Source organism: Balaenoptera borealis (assembly GCF_965194805.1).
Source record: "Balaenoptera borealis genome assembly, chromosome: 13".
Lineage (NCBI taxonomy): Eukaryota > Metazoa > Chordata > Mammalia > Artiodactyla > Balaenopteridae > Balaenoptera > Balaenoptera borealis.
The window spans coordinates 97,950,685-97,974,246 of record NC_138870.1 but is presented as its reverse complement, the minus strand read 5'-3'; the positions used below and the strand labels follow the sequence as shown (position 1 = coordinate 97,974,246).

The window sequence follows — 23,562 nt, the reverse complement described above, 5'->3', positions numbered from 1 at the left end:
CCTTGCCTGCCTCTCATATGGCCTTGCACCATGTCTGTGGTCAGTTTGGCAGAGTTAATGAACTGCCTGGAGCTGTGTGACAAACTTCTGTGCTAGGGCCACGGGATGTGGCAAAAGACTCAGTTAACTTTGGAAGGAATTTGATTATACGGTGACTCCCTCTTCTGCTATGTTGACCCCTTTGAGAGAGGGTTGATGGGAAAAGGGATGGGAAAATGTGTGCCCCTTGACATTTCCTGAGGTTATATCTGAAGTCCTCCCTTCTATCCCATTGCCAGTATTAGAGCAAATGACAAGGCAGCATTTCTTTCCGGAGGAATAACCAGGAGAAGAAAGCAAAATGTAAAAGATCAGATTAAAATCACTGTTATTTTTTTGTAACTATCAATTTTTTTTTTAAAAGATGCTTGATCAGAGAAGTATCTTTTCTCTGACCCACTCCCACCCCTCCTCCTACCTGGCTTATGCTGAAATATACATAAATTAAAAGATCTGAATTTTAGAATCAGAAGAACCAGAGTCTGGTCTTCGTTCTGCAGTTAATTAGGATGTGATCCCAGGCAAGTCAGTTCTCCTTTATAAAGTGTAGGAAATAGCAGGTACGAAGAAGCTCAAGTAAGGTAATTCCCAGCATGCTGTGCAAACAGCAGGGGAAAAACAAGGAAACCATTTGCAGCAGATCTTTTTATTTACGTTACCCTCAGGAGCCTTTTTGTCAACAGCATGGTTGACAGGCACAATCCTGCTTTATTTCTTCTCCCCGTTTCATTCCCTGTATTTCCACTTGAGAACAGGGTAAAGTCCAAAGTCCTGCAGGGCCCTCTGCGACTCCCCCTCTTACGGCATCTCCTCCCACTCTTCTCTTTGCTCACTCTGCTCTGCCAGCCTGGCCTGCTTGAGGTCCCTCTGCCTCTCAGGCAGGTTCCCACCCAGGGCCTTTGCACTTGCTGTTCTCCTTGCCTGCAGGGCTCGTTCCTTTCCTCCAGGTCTTGGCTCAAACATCACATTAGAAAGTCTTTCCCTGACCACTGCCTATAAAATCCTGCCCTATCACCCTCTATTGCCCGTACCCTGCTTTATATTTCTTCAGAGCATGTACCACCTCCTACTGTGTTAGGTGTTTATTTGTCTGATGCACCATTCTTCACTAGAGAAGAACCAAGGATATCCCAGCACCAACAGACATGTGGGCTCTCAATTAATACTTGTTGGGAGTGAGTAATCTACAGTTAGCAGTCTTAACCCCTTAGGGGACACACACCTCTGGACCCCACCCTCACTGTTACTCCTCTGCCTCTTGTGATTAGTCCCCATCTCCACCAACTCACTGGCATAGCTCCGAGACCTCTGGCTGTGTCCTAAGTATGAGTAATCCTCTGGAAACTTTGCAAGCCATACTTTGTCTGACCTGTCCACTATTAACATCTCTCTCTTTCTACCTACACCCTTTTTCTTGAAGCCAAGTCTCTATATCTTTATAGCCTTCTCCCACCCCCGTGAGCTTTCTCAGTTTCTTTTGCTGGGCTCTCTCCGTCACCTATGGTTAAATTCTGAGAGTCTCTTAAGAGTCATCCTGGGAAGTATTTTCTTCTGTCTCAGCATAACATATCACATTATCCCTAGATGATGCCGTATGCACACACATACACATATAAGCATATGTACATATAGACACACACATGCAAGTACACACACGTACCACTTGCACATCTCTTGATAGGATGTCACACAATCAGCTCATATTCAGCATGTCCCAAACTAAACACCATCTCTCCCACCCTGTCCCAGGCCTGCTCCTTCTGTATCCCCTCTCTGGGAGTGTTAATGGCACGACCATTTACCCGGTCACTCCATTTTATTCTTCTAAATGGCCTCTTGATCTCTACTAGAGTGATCTTGTAAAAATGCAATTCTTACTATTTTGCAGTTCCCAGTGTAATACTTGATTTCAGGCAGGTATCATCAATAGATGTTAAAACCATTAGGTAAGTAGTGCTTAGGGAACAGGATTTTCACAAGGCCTCCAAATGTTACCCCACAGACTATGTATTAATTACGAAGGGGGAAATGCTACCTTTGGGGTGGAGAGGTCTGCTGTCGCCTTTCACACTTCAGCGCTGTCAGTGGTTGGGCAGGCACCGTGTGCGCCTCCTGATGTTAAGAAGTGCACGTCAGCTGTGTAGTCTTCCTGCCACAGAAGTTTAACCTAAATCTAATCACGAGGAAACAGCCAAATTCAGAATATAGGACATTCTTTCCACCAGACAAGCTGGTTTGTATACTTCAGTCAGTGTCAGGAGAAGTGCAGAAGGCAAGAGTACTGTTTCAAAATGTGACCGAGGAGACAACTATGAAATGTAGTGCATGATTCTTGATTACATCTTGGATTAAGGGGGAAAATCCAAACCGCTATAAAAGACATTTGACGGGCAATTCAGGAAATTCAAACATGGACTGCAAATTCGATTATATTATTGGATTAATATTAATTTTCTGAGGTGTGATAAAGATATTATAGTTAGATAAGAGAATGTCTTTATTCTTAGGAAATGCATATTAAAGAATTTAGGGATGAAATGTTGTGATTGATAGTCATCCCTCTGCATCTGCAGGTTTCGTATCCACAGGTTCCAAATATGTGGATTCAACCAACCGCAGATTGAAAATATTTGGAAAAAAAAATTCCAGAAAGTTCCCAAAAGCAAAACTTGGAGTTGCCACACACTGGAAATTATTTACATAGCAATCACATTGTATTAGGGATTATAAATATTCTAGAGACGATTTAAAGTATATGGGAGAATGTGCGTAGGTTATATGCAAATGCTACACCATTTTGTATAAGGAACTTGAGCATCCTTATACAGGATTTTGGTGTCCGTGGGGCATCCAGGAGCCAATCACCTGCAGATACCAAGGGACAACTGTGTCTGCAGCTCACTTCCAAGTGATTAAATAAACAAACAAAATCGTGTGCACGTGCACGTGCGCACGGGAGAGAGAGAAAGCAAATACGGCTAAAAGGTAACTGGTGAATCTAGGTCAGAGTTATAGGGTCATTTATTACTTGCTCTTTCAATGTTTTTTTAGGTTTCAAAAAAAAAATTCAAAATTAAAAGGGGGTGCAGGGAAGAGGGGGGAGCATGTGAGTGCAGACATGAGTGGTGAAAGGAATACATACCAATTACCAGGTGTGTTTCTGCTCATTTAATTTTTTTTAACATCTTTATTGGAGTATAATTGTTTTACGATGGTGTGTTAGTTTCTGTTTTATAACAAAGTGAATCAGGTATACGTATACATATATCCCCATATCTCTTCCCTTTTACGTCTCCCTCCCTCCCACCCTCCCTATCCCACCCCTCTAGGTGGTCACAAAGCACCCAGCTGATCTCCCTGTGCTATGTGGCCGCTTCCCACTAGCTAGCTATTTCACATTTGGTAGTATATATATGTCCATGCCACTCTCTCACTTCGTCCCAGCTTACCCTTCCCCCTCCCCGTGTCCTCAAGTCCATTCTCTAGTAGGCCTGCGTCTTTATTCCTGTCCTGTCCCTAGGTTCATCATGACCTTTTTTGTTGTTGTTGTTTTAGATTCCATATATATGTGTTAGCATATGGTATTGGTTTTTCTCTTTCTGACTTACTTCACTCTGTATGACAGACGCTAGGTCCATCCACCTCACTACAAATAACTCAATTTCGTTCCTTTTTATGGCTGAGTAATATTCCATTGTATATATGCGCCACATCTTCATTTAATTTTTTAACATAAAACATCAAGTTAGAAATAACTCCCCACCCCTCCGTGTAGTTCTGATCATGTCACTCGCCTGGGTAATGTGGTAGTTACAGACCACTCTGGCCTCCATGGTTTCTGATGAGAAATCCGCTGCCATTCAAATTGTTTTTCCTCTGGCTGCTTTCAAGTTTTTTTCTGTGTTTTTAGTTTTCAAAAGTCTAATTCTGATGTATCCTGGGGTGAACTGCTTTGGGTTTAACTTGTTTGGGGTTTGCTCAGCTTCTTCAGTCTCTGAAGACTTATGTCTCTTGCCAAATTTGGGAAGTTTTAAGTACTTTTCCAACCCATCTTTTTCCTCTCCTTCCAGGGCTTGGATGACACGATGTTAAACTTTTTTGTGGGTGGAGGTGACCTTGTAATGGTGAAAGTCCTGACACCTCACCAGTCCTCCCCGTGACACCACCTCAGCGGGGGGAGGGGGGAATCTCCTTACTGCTAGAGGGGGTGTAAGTCCAGGCTCCACACTTGGTCTCCACTTATTCCTTGGATTGGGGGCAGCTTCCTACTTGGCCTTCTTTGACACCACCTGGCAGGGGTGTTGGGGTGCTTCATTACAGCCTTGTAAGGGTGAAAGTCTAGACTCCCACTTGGCCTTTCCTGTTGGGGGTGGGGCTTTCACCGTGCTGTCTGGCTGGAGTAGAATGATTACTGTCTTAAGTTTTTTCTCTTGCTAGGCTGCCCTTTTCCTGGTCCTGTGGCTAGCGAGAGTAGGTTTTGTTGGGGCTTTTTTGTCCGCTTCCATTGGCATTTCCAGGTTGCCAGCTTCTTCAGCTCCAAGTCTGGGATATAAGAGGCAAAAGGAAACTCGGGGGACTCGCCACTGTGTCATTCTTTGGGTTCCAAGGTCCCTAGCCAGTCTGCCACCTTCCCTCCACCTTTCAGAACCTACTTATGTAAGGTCCAGAGTGTTTAGTTGTACTTAGTGGGAAGAACAGAGAAAAGTGTCTTCCCCGGCTCCTCAGATGCAGGCCCTGTCCCCCCCCCCCCCAAGTCTCATGATCCCCACGTGAACACCCTGGTCCCACCACATCAGACCACTTGTAGTCCCTTGAACTTGTCACGCTCTTAGATGACCTTCCTTGTCTGCCTGTGGTGTTTCTATTCCATTCATTTGGGTTTTCTCTGTAAAATCTACCCATACAGTTCACACACTCTTTCCTCAGGCAGAATTTTGCCTCTTCTGTCTTACGTAGCACTTTAAATTACCTCTACAACTATGCTTCCATCTTGTATTGTGATTATTGTCTTTTTCCCTGACCAGACCCTGAGCTGCCTTTGAGGGCTGGGACTCCATCCTGTACATCCTTGTCCTCAGTAACTAGCACAGTAGTTGCTTAAGAAGTATTTATTAGATAGATGGATGAATGGACGTAGTTCTGATTTCCCACCTGAGTTGTTAAGTATGTTTGTTACCACACGCAGACGCAGCCCCCACCGATGCACTGTGCGTGTGCCTGCTGCTTCCACAGTGAACAGAGAAATCCAGCAGGCTTGCCTGGAAGAAGGGCTCCTTAGCCCATGGCAGTCTTGATCTCTGTTAGCTGTCCTGTGTTTATAGCCTTTGAGTTCCTCTGAATACAGAATTGGCAGTGAGCTTAATTCTAGCATAGTATGGGAGCGATCATTTTTACTGTGTCAGCACCTAATAAAGTGACATTCAGACCCAGGCACCTAATAAACATTCCTTAATGATAATGCTGAGAAAATGAATAGCTGGGGTTTGTTGCTACCCTTCTCGCTGAGAGGCATTTCCAGAACTGCTTTGTGGCTCCTAGGAGGCTTTCACTTGCCTACATGTTGAACTAAATCTGGGGCTGGTGATGGGAAAGCGCTACATTCATGTGCTAGGTTGGTTGTTTTTTTTTAAGTTACTCTCTTTTTATTTATTTATTTATTTATTGGCTGCCTTGGGTCTTTGTTGCCACGTGCAGGCTTTCTCTAGTTGTGGAGCACGGGCTCTAGAGCGCAGGCTCAGTAGTTGTGGCGCACGGGCTTAGTTGGTCCGCGGCATGTGGGATCTTCCCGGACCAGGGCTCGAACCCGTGTCCCCTGCGTTGGCAGGCGGATTTTTAACCGCTGCGCCACCAGGGAAGTCCCGCCAGGTTGGTTTTTAAGGCTCCTTATGTTTGCGCTTCGGTGCTAGATCAGATCACAGCGCTCCGTCTGAACAGATCACACCCAGCACAGCACCGAACTCCCCCTGGAAGTGGATGGCAGTGCGTTTTGAAAAAGGAAATTGAAACAGCTTTTGTCTTTTTAGTTCACAAATTACCTCACTTAATTAAGGTAGCAAATGTGTAAGGGGAGAAAGAAGATGGACGCTGGAGAGAGGGAACAGAGTATTAATCGGGGGTTAGAGCCAGCCAGGGGCGGGGCCCACATCTGGCACCGAAACTGTGACTAAGAGCACCACACCTCTTAGCCACTTGTGTTCATTTGATTTCCGTGGGGGGCTTGGTTATTTTTCCTTTCAGCACGTGTTTGCACACCCACCCTGTGTTCACGCAAAGCCGTGCAAGTGTTCCAGGAAACCAGCTCCCAGAGGGTGGGAGTAGAGGATCAAGTTTTGGTGCCCTCTGACACCAAAAATGTATATTCTCATAAACAACATGCAGAGTTCTTGGGTTTGCATTGGTTTAGGGGAGCTTCTCTTTCAGAAACTGCCTTCTAGGAGTTTCTGGGAAAATAAAATTTCCGAGTGAGCAGTGCCCTGGCTCCTCTGGCAAAGCATTAAGACAGCGAGAGAGGGCGTGAGAGTCCAAGGTGAATGCCGCCCTCCTACTCAGACACATGTTTATGGGTTAGCTTCGAGCCTTTGGGGATTTTCCACAACTAGTAGAGGCCTAAACTTTTAAATTATTTTCTGCGTTGCTGTACTTCCTTGTGTCTCATTCCCTTAGCGTGGAAGCTTGTGATTTTGACTATACATTGCCACATGCTTCTACATCAAGAAAGCCCAGGGCTTACCTTTATCACCCCTAATCTCTTCACTAGGTTACCCTCCTCCACGGCTGCAGCTTTTAACAGAGCTGGCCAGACACGTATAGGAGTGCCCTTTCCACCCCAAACCCCGACCTACCGAGAGCACTGGCTGCCCCAGCTCCAGGCTTCCCCAGATGGGCCCGGGAAGCGCCTTCCAGGAGTCCTGACTGAAGCCCGCACAAGATGGGCCATTGCTCCCTCTTCCTCTCACATGTTGGAAGTGGCTCCTGAAATCGCTGAACTTGCTGTCAGAGAGCAGAATTAGACGTGGGGGGAGAGCAGCACAAAGTGAGTGGGCTCTTCAAGGGCTGATAGAAGCCTACACACTTGTCACAAAGGGGGAAAGAGAGACAGAGCTGGACCTGGGTTGGGGTCCACCACTCGGTGAGTGACCTCACAGGTTACTGCAGTGTTAGTTTCCTCACATATAAAATTGGAATAGTGGTACCTACCTCATGGTTCTTAAGAGGATTCAATGAGATTATAATGTTGTTGTTATAAAATGAAACCGTCTTTTGGGATCAGTAATTATTGTTTTGAATTCTTTTCTTGGTCTTCATTTCTGGTTCTTTTGCCCAAGCTCTGAGCAGCTATGAACTGCTCTGGTCTTCTCATCCACCTCCAGGCTCGTCTCCTAGTGTCAGTGCTGAAGGCTGCACCTTAAGCTCCATGGTGAGCCCCAGGTTTGAAACCGTGGCTTTGTGTACCCGCAGTCACTTTGCACCCGTCTTCTGAGCCTTCCTTACACCTGTTTGTGCTCAGTACTGTGGTCGAGCTGGCCTTTCCACATGGCCTGCCCTCAGCCCTACATCTAAGCGTTGCAGGTCATTGAAGCCTCCTTGCCTCCCATCCAACAGGGTCATTCTTCTCCACTTTTTGAAGAAGTTAAGGAACCGACCCAGAGGAGGGAAGGAACTCTGACTTGAGGGTGAGAGAGAATTAGGTTATGATCCTATTCTGCCACTTGCTGCCTTTCCTACCCTTTCTGAGCCTGTCCTCATCTGTACAGTGGAATATTACACACCACATGGAGTCATTAGGAGTATTCAATTAGGTAACATTTTAAAGTATTTAGAACCGTGCCCACCACAGAAGGTAGGCATCCTCGCTGTTACGCAGAGATTTCCTTAACTCGATGGAAGCAGGCAGTCACGCACAGTACAGCCAGTTCACCTGTCGCTTACCCCCACTCATGGTGCAACACCCTCGTTGTACATGAAGATGCTGCACTCCCCTTCCATCAAGAAATTCTGCGCTTTGTGAGTTGTTTTTCCAGAAGCTGGATCTGTGCCTTACCCCTTAGGATAGCCAGTGTAGGTCGTTGCATGCTGACTGGTGTTTAGCCAGCTTGTCTGTGACCGTGGTGTAGGAACTAGCTGGCCCGTGTGGGAATCTAACCCCTGATTCAACCAAATCACTGCGCGTGATGACAGCAGCATCCTAAATGTGTTGGTGAGGGCGCCACTGGCTGCAGAGCCCTTCACTCTCCTTCGGTTGTCACAGGAGTTCTGGGAGGTGGGCGGACTTGACTCTACAGAAGAAGAAAATGAGACCTGGAAAGCAGTCATTCCCCGTGTCACACCAGCAGTAACTGGTAGAACCCAGGACAGGCATGCACATGTCTTGCTTTTTATATCTGGGACTTCTGTGAAGTTTTGAACCAAGATGAGAGCCTAATTCTGGCTGTACAAATGAAAGTTTAGAGCTCACAGAATCCTCTAGTTTTCCTGTCACCAGTGTACACTTTGTATCCATTCCTTATAGAATATTCATTAATTCATTGAATGACTTATGTGCTCTCCATGGCGGGGGTACTGTCAGAAAGAAGTAGGCAAACACCCTGCCGTGCCCTGAGGAGCTTATTGTAATGGTAGGCGGCTGGCAATAAATAGAGAGAGATGCAGTATGACCATCCAGGGTGTCAGGCGGTGATGAGCCGTGGAGAAAACTAAGGCAGAAAGGCAGCTGGGGGTGGGGTGGGGCGGACACTGAGTTTTGCTTTGATTCTTAGTGCTTCTCGTCTCATCCGTGTGATCAGCGCTCCTAGAGCAAGGTTGTGTGTTCATTCCCTGCTGGTCCATCACACCCTGCATATCAGGACTTTTGGAGGCTGATTTTGGAGTTGAACCAGCTTTACTCAGTAGAAGCAGGTGCAGGGGTTGTCTGCTTACCCACTGAGATGCCAAGACCTTCAGATTAGAGCTGGGATGGCCTGGGTCGTGCTTTGGAATGCTCTGGTAGGTTGGGGAGGGAGCCTGTGCTGGTTTTCCTTAGAGATTATTTGTTAAATCTAGCACTCCCCCTGCCGTTAGAAGATAGGGTACTTCCAACTGATCTTTTAAAATGATAGTTTTTTACTTTAATATTAGAAAAAAAAAAAAAACTTAAAGAAAAAAAGAAGTACTGCAGTGACATTTGGAGCTTTCTTCGGGGACTGTTGCTACTGAGGCCCAGCCCCTGGGGGTGGGATGTGGGGAGGAAGTGCAAAGGCCCAGGCAGGCTAGGGTCATATCTGTGCTCTGGCTACTTTTAGCGTCTCCTTACCCCTGCACTCCTACCACAGCCAGCAGCCCAGCAAAAGTTATCTCCACACACAGTTTCACAGCTGCTCTGAAATTCTAGGGCAGCAGAAGTGAAACTGACCACGGTCTTACGAATTTCTCTCTTACTGCTGTTGTTCCCTACTTGAAGTGAGTCAGGCCTTTTCCCCTCTCATCCTCAGGGTGTCCCAACTCGTTATCTGCTGAGTTTTTGACACAGACTCTCTTCACGGCGCTGCATTTGTAGAGGGTCCTGCTTTGGTCTCCCCACCCTTGGTGTGCTTTGCTGAGTTGTGAGCTATGGCCATGTGATGGTAGCCCCAGAATAGAGCCGGGTCCCTGATGGGGGATACAGTGAGCCTTCTGGTCAGCTGCTGGCTGTGTGCACCAAGGTTAACCATACAATCATGGTGAAGTTCTTTTAGTCCTTCAAGATGAAATTCAAGTTAATTTTAGCAGCACTATTAATACCAGCTGAACCGAAGAAGGAAATGGCACCCAAGTAGATGCATGTCTTTTTGGTTTAACTGCCTCATTCAAACAGTTCGGTCACTTTGTGATTTCTGATGAGGTTGGAGAAGGAAAGTGGGTGGACCCAACTTGCAGCTCTGCTCTGTGTCCCGGTCTCCCCCAGAGTAAAGGGAGGCCCAGTGGGCATTCTTGGAGAGTTGACTGCTCCATAAGGATTATATTAAAGTTATATTCCGTGGGTGCACCTTATAGAGCCCAAGCTTAGGCAGTGACTCTTTCCATTAGGAACAAAGTAACCAGAATTGTTTTGATGGGGTAGCTGAACCATAAAGATCTGTGCTTACTCAGGTGCCGTTTTCTTCTTCACTTCAGCTGATATTAATAGTACTGCTAAAATTAACTTGAATTTAAGATACCTTCTCCACTGTAAATTGTAGCAGTAGACATGATGCTTCACTATAAAGTAATTCTTTTATGATTCTTCTCCCAACAGCTTTGAAAAGTCCAGCTGCATTTCATGAGCAGAGAAGGAGCTTGGAGCGGGCCAGGGTAAGGCACCTTGCTTCCCAAGGATTCCTAAGAGCATTTTCAAAGCCCGTTGTGCTGCTGTCATCTTCCTTCCAGTCTAGCGTTGCCTCCAGGGTCAGCCCTGGCCTTACGGTTCTAAATAGAAAGCTCTGGCTTTTCTGCTTCATCCCCACCCCAGCGTCTCCCAGTGTGATGATATGGGCCATGATCAGAATGAGTTTCCTCCTTTAGTACATTCAAGGGTATGTAATGGTCACCTCCCTTCTTTTGGTTTGGAGACCACTAGTATTTCCCCATCTTTAATTCCACTTAGCCTTTTGTAGCTGTTAGGACACGACCACCAGCCACGGAAAAGCTTGCTGAGTGGTGGTCCCTTCTGTCTGACCACACTGCCCACACCTCTCCAGAATGGGCATGGAAACCTTACTGGTCTCCGTGTGCCTCTGAGCAGCCAAGGTCCACTTGAGGCCGTGGAAGCAGAAGCTGGGTCCCTCCGAGCTCAGGTTCACACTGCAGCACCTGGCTTGTTGCCCTGTCCCCCTCAGTTTCAGTTCCCTCGGGGGCCTCAGGGGATATTCTGCTGCCCAGTGTGGGCGGAGATGGGGAAGTCGCCAGAACATGCTTCCCCCTCTCAGCCCCTTCACAGACAAGGGAAGAGAACCTCCCCAGCTGGAGGATCATAGGCCGGGGCTCCCTAAGACCCACAGCTCTTTCAGAGACTCTGAAGTATTTACCTCCAAGACTTATCTTACTATCTCTGTCTTTATTTTATTTTTAACAAATTTCTAAGGAAAATTATGATTAACTCTTAGAGTGAGTGGGAAGAATGAGGTCACAGGTCCTGGGAACCAAAGGAGTGACCAGCTGCACTGTTTCAGTGGCTGGGAGGACGAGAGAGCACAGCAGGGAGAGAAGGAATGCCATCGCCTGTGCCCTCAACCCAGTCTTAAGACTTGGCACCATTTCCTGGCCTGCTTCTCCAAGGCAAGGAGTAAATATGAACTAATGAGTACAGCTACTAGTTTATTGAGTTCTTTTATATGTGAAATTATACCCTTTTCTTGTTTATGTTCACGTCAGCTCTTATGAATTAGGTGTTATTATCTTTATCTTAATAGATGCAGCTAAGAGAGGTTAACTAACTTGCCCAGCTAGTAAGTGGCAAGCTTACTGGGATTTAAACCTTGGTGTGTGGACTCCAGGTGTTTTCTTCATCAGTACCGTGTGCCTCCCTCTGCTGTCTGTGAAGACCTGCAGTGTACGACACCTCTTCTGCTGTCTTCTCTGGCAGCCATGGCAGTACTTCTGCCCACTGCAGATGGGTGATAGACCCTGAACCCACGGCCACTGTGAGCCATCTCCTGGAGAGCTCAGCACCACCTTGGGGCTGGCACAGAGCTGACCAGTCAGAGCACCAAGGCCAGTCCAAGGAGCAAGTCTTTACCTTGCTGCAGGCATGCAGTATGCTCTGATACTTTATTTTCTATTCAATTCTACTCTACCCTACTTTGTCTTGTCCTGTCCTGTCCTGTCTTGTCCCATCCTACCCTATCCTGTGCTGGTCCTGACCCACTAATGGTCTTGACCTATGGTTTGTAAAATTCCGGTGCAAAGGTTAAGAGCACAGGCTCTAGAGTCAGACAAATCCGGAGTCACATATACATTATAACGTGAGAGCCGGGCAGTGGGCTGGCTCTGGGACTGTTGAGGGAATGGTTTAATTTGCTTGCTGTCTCAGAAGTGCAGAAATGAGGACATGAGACTTTAAGGAACTAGAGCTATGACACCATGTATCAAAATTAGTACTCTACTTGGCAGCCATTCAGAGTGAATGGAAAATGCTCATGCTATCAGGCAATGCCAAGTTTTTTGAAATAAGGTATAAAATTATATTCAGTATGATTACAGCTTTGCAAAATTAAACTTATCTTTTGCATGGAAGAATGATTAGAAACAAATATCCCCACATACTAACGGTGGATGATTAAAAATTTTTATTGTGGTTTTACTTTCTAATTTTCTGAATTTTCTTTGATGAACATAACATATATTACTTTTATGATAGTAAAAGTAATAGATTAAAAAATATATTAGTAGTCCAGCCTCAGAGCGACAAATGGTCTTGACAGACGGATGATGCCCTTGGCAGGTGCGCTGAAAGTGGACACATCCTTCAGGCCTCAGGACCCTGCAGTCTCCAGGCTGAGGTCGTGGGGGCTGCAGAGGTGACCCACTAAAGGCACGGCTGCTTTTTGGTCCTGTTCATGCCATAAGCTTGTGACCTGGATCTGAGAGCTGCTTGGTGTGTTTTTTCTATAGACAGAGGACTACCTGAAGCGGAAGATTCGTTCCCGGCCGGAGAGATCGGAGCTGGTCAGGATGCACATTTTGGAAGGTGTGTTAGATTGGAAATGCTTCTTCATCTAAACCCTCGTTCTCACTGTTTTCACCCCTGCACCACCCACGTTTCGTCTTCCCTCTTTTTCATCACTCCCATTTCTGTTGACAGTGTAAGCCAGAGCCTTAACGCAGTAAAACGGCAGTGCTGTGGGCACCACCACTGGTTTTTGGGAATTCCCAAAGAAGCACAGTCACATTGTCTTGGGGTGGCTTTCCTTTTTCTATGGCCATGTGGTGGCCCTGGATCTCATAAAACCTCGGTATGAAATCCTTTCCTCCAACTCTGTTTTTAAATGTGTTTACTTTCTGTTTTCATTCATTCATTCATCTATCCATCCATCCATTCATTCACTCACTCAGTATTTACAGCAGCACCTGTGAAGTACAAGCAGGATCATCCCAGGTGTACTCCACCTGCCCACACACACTTGTTTCCTCATTCTAGGGAAGGAAAGGTTTTGGCTTGAGTCTATTCATTTTTTGTTTGGTTTTGAAACCACTTTGGGGTTGGAAGAAGACTTTCCTAGACTGAACCCCACACTTCGCAGAGGAAGACACTGAGGCCCAGAGCAGGGAGGAGAATTGTCCCCATAACTCAGCGAGCTTGAGGGAGAGGAGACACCACCCATTGCCTGGTGCCCTTTCAGCTCTGGCTCCACCTCAGAGAGTCGTCTGGGCCAGCCTGCGCCTAGTGACCATTGTTGCGTGTGACCACACACTGTCCACAGCGGGGCCCCCTTCTTCTATCCTTGTGAAACTTCAAGCCGGGCCACCGTACTCTGCCTGGGACGTGATTTGCATTCTCATGGTCTCTACTCCTTCCCCAGAGGGAAGGGGAGCTGCTCTGGAGTTCCCAGGGCAGAACCAGCTCATTCCTACATCCTCCTGCACTCCATTCTCTCCCATGGGCAGAGACCTCGGCCGAGCCTTCCCTGCAGGCCAAGCAGCTGAAGCTGAAAAGAGCCAGGCTGGCCGATGACCTCAACGAGAAGATTGCGCAGAGGCCTGGCCCCATGGAGCTGGTGGAGAAGAATATCCTGCCTGTGGAGTCTAGCCTGAAGGAAGCCATCATTGGTGAGGAGGCCCGGCCACCACGTGTGGACTTGCGGGCGGGGCGCAGAGGGAATGGGCTCTGGACCGCTTGCTCCCTGACTGCCTGCTTAGCCTTGGGGGAGCCGAGGTACAGAGTATGAGAGCCTGATAAACGGGTCCTATGAGCCTGGGACAGCTCCAGTGGCCTCACAGATCAGCGCCGTGCCAAAGTAACTACGTCAGTGACAGAGAGGCCTCTGGCCACTTCCCATCTCTGTGAGCGCAGGGGCTTGTCCCTCTTTCCCGGAGAAGGTAGATAGATGTCGGGGTTGGTGTGTGTGAGCACATGGAGACGCTGGGACCTTGAAACTATACCTGCGGTTTCTTTTCATTAGTGAGATCTCTTCTTGGAGCCTGGCACTCTCCTCAGATAGTTCACTCAGTAAAGGTCGATTGATCCAAGCAGTGTGCTAGGTGCTAGGGCCACAGCCCCACAAGGCAGACCAAGCCCCTCGTCCTTACGGAGCTCAAGCCCAGGAGCAGATACAGGCAAGGAAATAGGCGAGAGTGAGATGGAGGGCCGCCCACCCCAGCCCCGACAGGGGGCATCGGCGTCAGAAGAGGTGAGGCCCAGATGGGGGTGCAGGGTGAGTGGGAATTAAAGCGTATGCAGCGGGCAGAAGGAGCAGCCTGCACGTGGAGCTGGACGCGGGTGTCGAGATGCGAGGGGGGAGGCCACAGAGTCCAGGACGTGCAGGGCCTCGTGTGCCATGCTCAGGCGTTCAGACATGATTCCCTCAGACTTTGGTAACTGTGGGTACAGACATGTTTCTTTTGCTGCCGCAGGCCTGAGACCTGCCCCCGGGAAGCAGCCGTGCCTTCAGGAGGCTCAGGTGCTCTCGCCGTAGAAGTGAGCTAGGTCTCTGGGCAGGGCAGGGGAGGGCACAGGAGTAGGCCCAAAGCAGGCCACGTTGGGCCCGAGCCCTGGCTCAGAGGAGACCGATTTCTGGGGCCTCATCTGCACCCGCAGAGGAGGTGGCTCCGAGCTGGAGGCTGGCAGCCCGTGCCCCGACCGCCCTCTTCCCCTTTAATTCCCTGCTTTGCCCTGGCATTCACTTCACCTTGTGTCAGTGTTTTCCTACCCGGATCTTCAGCAGATTCCACGGCAGCGTTTGGGCCAAGGTCAGTTCTGGACTCTCCAGCCGGCCCAGATCTGGTAGATGTTTGCGGGGAGTCAGCCACGCGCCAGGCCTGTGTGAGTCCTGCCGTTACAGAGACGAACGGAATATGCCGCTGCTGCCCTCAGAGAACTCGGTCTGACGGGAGAAGGCTGCCGTGTGCACAAGTGATTTCTGAGTCTAGCTCCCGGGCACGTGGGGCGCCACATAGTTAGAAAGACCAGGGCCCTGTGACATCGTAGCCAAGTCACCTGCTGTTCGGGACAGGTTGCAGGCTCCCAGGTGATGATGGCTGTGAAGGGCCCGGCACAGTCCTGGGCGCCCGGGGAGACTCGGGGAAGGGCTGCTGCTGTTGGCAGTGACGTTCGTTACAGACCAGCTGGCGGCTCTGTCGTGGCCAGTGTAGGACGGCAGGTGTGTGGCAGGGGCAGCGAGAGCCCATCCGAGACGGGCGTCTCTCAGGGACGCGGATGGCGGTGGGGCTGACGGCACGTTTGGGGCCCACCTGGAGACTGAGTCAGTTTGCCAAGTAGAGAGGGTGCAGAGGGACATCACAGGCAGAGGGGACAGCGTGGGCAGTGTGGCCTGGAGCCCTGGCGGAATACGGCTTGTCTGAGGCCTGGGAAGTAGCTGTTTGGAACGAGGTCGTCACTGGTGACTGGGGAGAAAGGAGCACTCGCCGGCAGTGAGTGTGCAGGTCAAGGAGTGAGCAGGAGGCGAGGCAGTGGTGACGGCAAACGTGGTCCATCTGTTCAGGAGGAGAGTGGAGAGGAGAGAGAGGGAGACAGTGGTCAAGGAGGATGTTTAGGGCTGAGAGGAAGGAGTCAGAGGAGAGGCCGAGGAGGCGGGGGATGGAGGGGGAGGCAGAGCTGGGTGCGCGCCGGGATGGGAGGGGCTTCGCAGACGGCCTCCGCCTCCCTGACTCCACCGCGCACCCACCCGCGGCCATCTGCTCACACACGCGCCGCCAGCTGATCGTCGGAGTCATGCCCAGCCTCCCCTCAGCATCCACGTTTCCCGCCAGCAGAGCAGCGGCTGGGCTCCAGGGTGCCTGGCCCGTGAACTCCTGCCGGGCAGGACCCCATCCGGGCCACCCTGGCTGCGGGAGACGGGTGGGCCCCGCAGTGACCTGGCCTGACCGGCCCTGGGGCCGCTGCGGCGTGGCCAGCAGCTTCCTCAGGCCGGGCTGAGGCGGGGGTGGACCCGCAGCTCCTCCATCCTGAGTCCCATTGTCCTGTGGCTGCTGTGCCATGGCAGGTCCCCTCTCTGGGAGCAAGAGGCTGTGGGAGGGCACCCAGACCTAGCGTGACCGGCGAGAAGGGCCCACTGTCAGTGAGCTGCGTCCCCTCCGCACTCCTTGCGGGCCCCTGGGAGGGCGGGTGAGGGGGTGGGGGACAAGCTCAGGGGCGTCCTGCCGGGTCCCAGGGGCAGAGGGCCTCGGGTCACGGCCCTGGAGCGGGGGAGGGTCTGCTGGGAGAGTTCCAGGCTTGCTCCTGTTCCTCATCTGTGGTCTTCCCGCCGCGGCAGCGTCCCCGGCATGGCCGCCGGCTCACCTCTGCGCCACTGCCTCTTTCCCCGTGTGGACAGTGCCGGTGCAGAACTTCTCCCCTGACCGTGCTGGCGGCGGGGTTGTGACAGGAGTCTTTTGGAATACCCTGCCTGCCCCGTCCCCTTCTTTGTTTCCCTCTACATCTGGGATTCCCACGCCGGGTCCCCGCTTCTCCCGCCTCTCCCACCCAGCCTGGTGCCTGCCCAGGAGCGCAGGCCTGCCCCCAGGACGTGGGTCTCTGGCAGTCACTGGCTGCTGAAGGGAGGTCGCTGTCCTTCCACTGATCTGCTTCACCTGTGCAAGCAGGCGGCCCTTCTCCAGGAGGCTCTTTTGTCTGTTCCTCCTGGTCTTCGGGGAGTCGGGCAGCCCAGGGAGAAGCTGCACCTGCATAGCTGTTACCCAAACTCCTTCCGTCCCTGATCGCAGGGTCCATGAGCCTCTGGGAGAAGAGGAGAGTTTTGTGCAGCCACAGGATGGGAGTAAAGTGCCTTCAACAGCAGGGAAGCAGTGGAGGTGGAGGAGGTGGCAGGCTGTGGGGCGGGAGGGCAGACCCTGACTTGGAAGACTGAACGCAGGGTGGAGTTAAAAGCAAGGGGTTAGCAATCAGGCCTTTCCCCACCAAGGGGAGTGCTTTGATGGCCTGGTGGGACTGACTCTTCCTGGCCTTTGTTTCGGGGTCGTGACGACAAGCTTTCCTTGAGCTCTTTCGGACACAGGAGGCAGGTCGGCTGCTGGCCTCCTCCTCCCGCTGCTTGCTGGGGCCGCGGGGCCGCGGGGCAGGCGCCTCGCTGGGACAGCCTCTTCCCGTCTCACCCTGGCCTTGGCTTCCAGTGGGCCAGGTGAACTACCCGAAAGTAGCAGACAGCTCCTCCTTCGATGAGGACAGCAGCGACGCCTTATCTCCTGAGCAGCCTGCCAGCCATGAGTCCCAGTCGGTGCCGTCGCCCCTGGAAGCCCGAGTCAGCGAGCCGCTGCCCAGTGCCGCCTCTGTGTCCCCCGCTCAGGTGAGCTTGTCCGCTCCAGGTGCTTCCCCTGCTCAAGGGCCCCAGAGCTACTGGAGCGGCCCAGGAGGAGGTCCCTCGCTTGGCCAGGTGGGACGGGGAAGCCAGGAAGCGCGGCGGTGGCCCTCGTGGAGGACACCGGCTGGGCAGCCTTGCGGGTAGATGCAGAGGCCTCCCTGCTGCCCCGTGTCCGCTCGTTCAGAACAGCCGCTTCTCCTGAGTGTGTTCAGTTCCATGATATTTCACCACCCTCTGTCTTCCCCTTTTCTAGTTCCCTCTCCCCTTGCCACCCTGGAGGCTGTTCTTTTCATCCCTCTCGTCTTTGCCCGTCATTTGCCCCCTAACAGTGATGGCGTCCGAGGGGGTGACAGCCACCCACCTCCGGGCAGGGCAGGACAGGACAGGGACACACCACCGGCTGAAGCCTGGAGATGGCGCAGCTTCCGGGACCATGAGAAGGGGTGGGCGTGTCCTCACTTCCCCTCTTCTCTCCCAGGTCTTGTCTCAACTCCCCGTGGGCCCAGAGTCTGCAGAAACAGTCTTCCTGGCGGAGCAGCCTCCGCCGCCGCCCATCCTCGCCAACGGAACCACGGTCGCCACCGCCAAGCCCCTCCCCACGCTCATTAAGGTGCAGACCTCTAGCTGACCGCCCTCTCCCCCCCCGTGCCCCTCTGAGCCCTGCCGTGACTCCGTCCCAGTGTGGGGAGTGGGGCTGGCTCTCTTCTCCTCCTGGTCGGGGACCAGCCGAGGTCACCACAGTGCTCTGGGAGATCTCCTGTTCCCTTCACGCACGCTGGCCGTCACAGCCACCGCCACCGCTCACTGAGCACAGCGGGCCGGGCTCTCACTCCTGCCCGCCGCAGGAAGACACGCCCACACGTCCCCTCTGTCCACTCACAGCCTCGTGAGGCCATGACAGAACCGAGAAGTGAGGTGACGGGCCTGAGGTCACCCAGCCGGCCGTGCCGGGTGTTTGTTGTCACTCTCTTCCTCCAAGGCCTGACCTAAGATACCTGAAGGGACAGCATTTACCGTCAACCCCACGAGACGCCCATGGGGACCTTTGTATGGGAACACGGTGCTGGACGCTGAGGTTAAGTTCAGCAGCACCAAGAGCCGGTGTCCGGCCCTCCCCGCCCGGCCAAGCTTCCTCCCTCGGCCTCTGGGACCTTGGCCCTGACTGCCGCCCTCCAGCCTGTGCTCCACGCCTGCTGGGCAGGTGCCCTTCCTTCCCGCCGGCTTGCTTCCCATCTTGACTGATTCTCCAGTCCCGCCACACAGGCCCAGGCCCTGGCCCTGGCCCTGGCCTGGAGCCTCTGGCGGCCCACGTTCCTCTCCTGCGGCTCACAGCCTTAGCGAAGCCTTCCTGTGCCTCCAGGCGCTCCCAGGTGGTTGGCGGGGTCTCCGCCCCAGGCCTGCTCCTCCCGGTCAGTGGTGCCCTAGCGTCCTGCTGGCTCCCGGCCTCTCCCTCAGCAGCCGGCACCTCCCTTGCCTCTGCAGTCTATTCCTGATTGGCCACAGATGTCTGAGGTTTTCCCCCCAAATTCCTCCCTCAGACCTGCTCCTCGTCACACGACTGGTGCCTTCCTTTGCCCACTCCCCGTTTGCGAGAACAGTGTATGTGTGTTTATCCAACTTCCTCTTTCCCGGTAGTGCCTCGGCCTCTGTCCCAGCTCCCCAGCCCCGCCACGAACTCTCCTGCAAGCTGAGCCCCGAGCTGCCTCAGACCTGCCTCAGGTCGCGCTCCTCTCTCTGGGGGCTTTCCCTGGGCTCCCCGTCCTCTTCCCTTTCAGTGGGGTGCTCCCGGGCTGCCCTCGGCCTCGTTCTCGCGCCCTCAGCCTTGCCGCGGCCTCTCAGTGGACCCCCCTCCCTCCTCTCGGGTGCTCTCCGGTCCCAGCAGCCCCGCGCCTTCTCCCCAGCTCTCCCTACCCTGGCCAACCACCACCTCTTCCTGACTTCTGCGAAGGGGCCACCGTTGTCACGTGCTGTTGCCGAAGCTCAAAACCGTGACCTTGTAGCTGCTTGGCTGCCACATGCTCTGTTGTCCCTTCGGCCTCGGGACAGTCGGTCACCTCCTTCCACATCCCGTCAGTGCCCACAGCGCGCTGGTCAGACCCCAGCTGAGCCCCGCATCGAGTCTCCACCCTTCCACCTGCCGTTCTCTGCTCAGGAGCCGCGAGGCCCTCCTCGCTCCTTCCCCAGCGCTCAGCGCCCTGCTCGCTCTTGCCCACACCCCCTCCACCCTCCTCACCCGGGAGACGGCCTCCCTGTGTGCCGGCCGCCCCGTGGTGAATGAACATGAGTTTCTGGAGCCCCGGGTTTGGATCCCAGTCCCTGTGCGGCCTCGAGCGCGGGGCTTCCCCGAGCCTCTTCCCTCCCTTTCGAGCAGACGGGCCGCTTCCTGGGGAGGCAGGGTTTTTGCAGGTCTGTGTGATGCGGTTTTTGTAAAGCGCCCGGTGTGGGCTGCGCGAGCTCCGTAGAACAGCTCTTTTCACCTCGTTGTCCCGTTCACTCTGTGCTCAGGGTCACAGGGAGGCTGCCTGGCCTGTGCACTCGGGCTAGAAGCTCTTTTAAGAGCAGAGCAAGTCACAAGCCCCGCCCCCATCAGCCCCCGCCCCCTCCCTGGACAGTCCTGGGCACTGAGGAGGCCTCTGATTTGGGAGGGGTGCCATCCGGCAGGGAGCGTGGACAGGGCGGGGTGGGCGGCGGGGCCTTTCCAGAAGCCGCTCGGCTGCCCCTGACGGCGCCCTCTGTCTCCGGTGCCCGCAGCAAAGCCAACCCAAGTCTGCCGGTGAGAAGTCGCAGCGCAGCAAGAAGGCCAAGGAGCTGAAGCCGAAGGTGAAGAAGCTCAAGTATCACCAGTACATCCCCCCGGACCAGAAGCAGGACAAGGGGGCGCCCCCCATGGACTCCTCCTACGCCAGGATCCTGCAGCAGCAGCAGCTCTTCCTGCAGCTCCAGATCCTCAATCAGCAGCAGCAGCAGCACTACAACTACCAGACCATCCTGCCCGCCCCGCCCAAGTAGGCCCTGCCCCACCCCCCGCCCCACCGCCCCACCGCCCCACCTGCCCGCAGGCACCCGGGACGGGCAGATGCGGGCGGCCCTGACATGAAGGACCCTTTGGTCCGGGTCCTGCCGGAGTGCCCTGTGGGCGGGGCCCTTGCCCCTTGCTCCTCTCCACCCGGCAACCCGGCCCGCCGAGGGCGAGACCTGGCGGGGGCTCATTCCTGTCCTTTCTTCCTCTCAGGCCAGCAGGGGAGGCTCTGGGAAGCGGTGGGGCCCCCCTGACGCGCAGCCTTTCCGCTACCAGCAGCAGCTCCGGCTCGGGCGCCCCTGGGCCCAGTGGGCTGGTACGTCAGAACAGCACCTCGTTGACTGGCAAGCCGGGGGCCCTGCCTGCCAACCTGGACGACATGAAGGTAGGCGGTCGCGCCCTTCCCCCTGGAGGCCTTGTGCCGTCGCCAGCCTGGCCTCTCGTGGGGGCGGTCAGGTGCTCGGTCTCAGGCAGGGGAGGCGGCCGGCCCAGGACCACGGCTGCAGGAGGCAGAGCGGAGCTCCAGCAGAGGCCCGCCTGGCCCTGGTCATCTGCGGCATTAGCCTTGTTATCATGGTCATCGTCATTAACGACGCCAGCCAGTGTCTGTCCAGGGCCGCAGGGCTTACTGAGCACTTGTGCACCTCTCGTTTTCCTCAGCCTCTACAGTGCAGTGTGAGAAACGGGGAGTGTTACCCCGGCTTAAGGATGAGCAAGCAGAGGCGTCGAGGGATAGAGAGGTTTGCCTGAGGTCATGGGCCCGGCCGGCAGTAGAGCCAGGGTTCAGACTCAGGGCTCCACTACAGCACCCGCCCTTTCCATGCGGCCGGCTACTGCCCTGCTGAATCTGCTCTACAAGTGCTGCGTTGGCCTGGGAGAGAGCAGCCCACACTTGGGCCACAGGCTGCGCTCGTGCCCTGGGCTTTGGAGGGTGGCAGACGCCCCAGGCCTGGCCTGTTTTCTCTGCCCTGATCAGAAAGGGGAGTGGATCACATTCTCCCTGGAGAGTTTGTCCTCTGAACCAGTCTGCTCCCTCCCTAGCAAGATGCAGCCCTTTTGGGGGGAGCTGGACACGGGCCTCAGAGTCCTTCAGACCCGGCTCTAACTCCTAGCTCTGCCCATCACCAGCTGTGTGATCTTGAAGAAGTTATTTCACTTTCATGAGCTCAGTTTTCTCATCTGTAAAATCCAGTCAGTTCAATTAAGTATTTATTGAGCACCAGGCACCACGCCCCCAGCGTGAGGACGGCGGGGAGGAGGGGACCAGCCTGGCAGATGCACGTCTCGCCCCCCAGGGCTGTGGGAGGCTCAGGTGGTTGATGCACCCGAAGTGGCCATTGGGGTCCAGACAGACGAGGACTGCCCAGCTCTCTACCCCCTTGCAGGTGGCAGAGCTGAAGCAGGAGCTGAAGTTGCGGTCACTGCCCGTCTCGGGCACCAAGACAGACCTGATTGAGCGCCTGCGCGCCTACCAGGAGCAAGTCAGTCCCACCGCTGGAGCACCCAAGGCCCCCGCCGCTGCCTCCGTCCTGCCCAAGGCTGGCGAGGTGGTGGTAGCCTTCCCCGCGGCCCGGCTAAGCACAGGGCCCACCCTGGTGGCAGCGGGCCTGGCCCCGGCTGAGGTGGTGGTGGCCACGGTGACCAGCAATGGAGTGGTGAAGTTTGGCAGCACGGGCTCCACACCCCCTGTGTCTCCCACCCCCTCAGAGCGTTCACTGCTCAGCACAGGCGACGAGAACTCCACGCCCGGGGACACCTTTGGCGAGATGGTGACGTCGCCAGTGACCCAGCTCACCCTGCAGGCCTCGCCGCTGCAGATCCTTGTAAAGGAGGAGGGCCCCCGCGCTGGGTCCTGCTGTCTCAGCCCTGGGATGCGGGCAGAGCTGGAGGGGCGTGACAAGGACCAGATGCTTCAGGAAAAGGACAAGCAGATCGAGGAGCTGACCCGCATGCTCCGGCAGAAGCAGCAGCTGGTGGAGTGGCTCAGGCTGCAGCTGGAGCAGGAGAAGCGGGCCCAGCAGCCCACGCCAGCCCCAGCCCCGGCCCCGGCCCCGCTTGGTGCCGCAGTGAAGCAGGAGAACAGCCTTGCCAGCTGCCAGCTGAGCAGGCAGCCCCCGGGCCCTGATCACCCCTTCGGCCCCAGCCTCGCGGGCCCCACTGCCCACCATGTAGACACTTGTACCCTGGTGCCCTCGGCCGTGGTGGTGAAGCAGGAAGCTGTGCTGCCGGAGCCTGAACCAGTCCCGGCCCAGGTCACTCTTGGCCCCTCAGTGAAGCAGGAGAACAGCCTTGCCAGCTGCCAGCGGAGCAGGCAGCCCCCGGGCCCTGATCACCCCTTCGGCCCCAGCCTCGCGGGCCCCGCTGCCCACCATGTAGACACTTGTACCCTGGTGCCCCCGGCCGTGGTGGTGAAGCAGGAAGCCGTGCTGCCCGAGCCTGAACCAGCCCTGGCCCCGCAGCTGCTTCTGGGCCCACAGGGCCCCAGCCTCATCAAGGGGGTCACACCTCCCACGCTCCTCACTGACTCCACAGGGACCCACCTTGTCCTCACCGTGACCAATAAGAATGCAGACGGCCCTGGCCTGGCCAGCGGGAGCCCCCAGCAGGTACCTGGGTGTGGGAGGGGCAGGAGCCCCAGGAGGGTGTGAAGGCACTCTTCGTGACAGCGCCCTGTGCACCAGGCTCCCCCGTGGCCGGGTGGGTTATGCTCGCTTCCTTTAATCTTCCCTTCAACCCTCCGAAACTAGGGATCGCCATCCCGGTGTCACCCAGGAAGGTGCTCAGAGTTGAAAAGGTTGAGGCACCTGTGTGAGGCCCCCAGCCTTGAGGGTGGGGCCACGAGGGCCTGCCCACTGCTCTGGCCCGTTGGCCTCAACCTTTCTGTGCCCAGCCGAGGGCTCCTGAGCAGCCCCACCCAGGCCGGGCCACTTCTGCCCCTGCTCCATGGGGTGGGACAGGCCCAGGGGAGGGTCGGGGAAGCCCCTCCTGGGAGAGACTGAGGGCCGCCAGGCTGGGCCTGATGCGGGCTCCACTCCTCTCCTT

At 54.3% G+C, this 23,562-nt stretch overlaps 1 protein-coding gene across 14 annotated transcripts in view; it reads left to right on the top strand.

Annotated features, from left to right (window-relative positions):
- MRTFA (myocardin related transcription factor A) overlaps window positions 1-23,562 on the top strand; it is a 206,395-nt gene that overhangs the window by 177,622 nt on the left and 5,211 nt on the right. For 12 of the 14 annotated variants that reach the window (XM_082350098.1, XM_082350094.1, XM_082350095.1 and 9 more), the window contains 8 exons: window positions 10,289-10,344; window positions 12,643-12,718; window positions 13,636-13,797; window positions 17,314-17,486; window positions 17,980-18,111; window positions 20,253-20,506; window positions 20,734-20,905; window positions 21,906-23,126. In XM_082350098.1, the coding sequence (XP_082206224.1) occupies window positions 10,289-10,344; window positions 12,643-12,718; window positions 13,636-13,797; window positions 17,314-17,486; window positions 17,980-18,111; window positions 20,253-20,506; window positions 20,734-20,905; window positions 21,906-23,126 (2,246 nt within the window). The remainder of the gene's footprint in view (window positions 1-10,288; window positions 10,345-12,642; window positions 12,719-13,635; window positions 13,798-17,313; window positions 17,487-17,979; window positions 18,112-20,252; window positions 20,507-20,733; window positions 20,906-21,905; window positions 23,127-23,562) is intronic. The other 2 variants (XM_082350101.1, XM_082350100.1) reach the window with 2 other exon arrangements.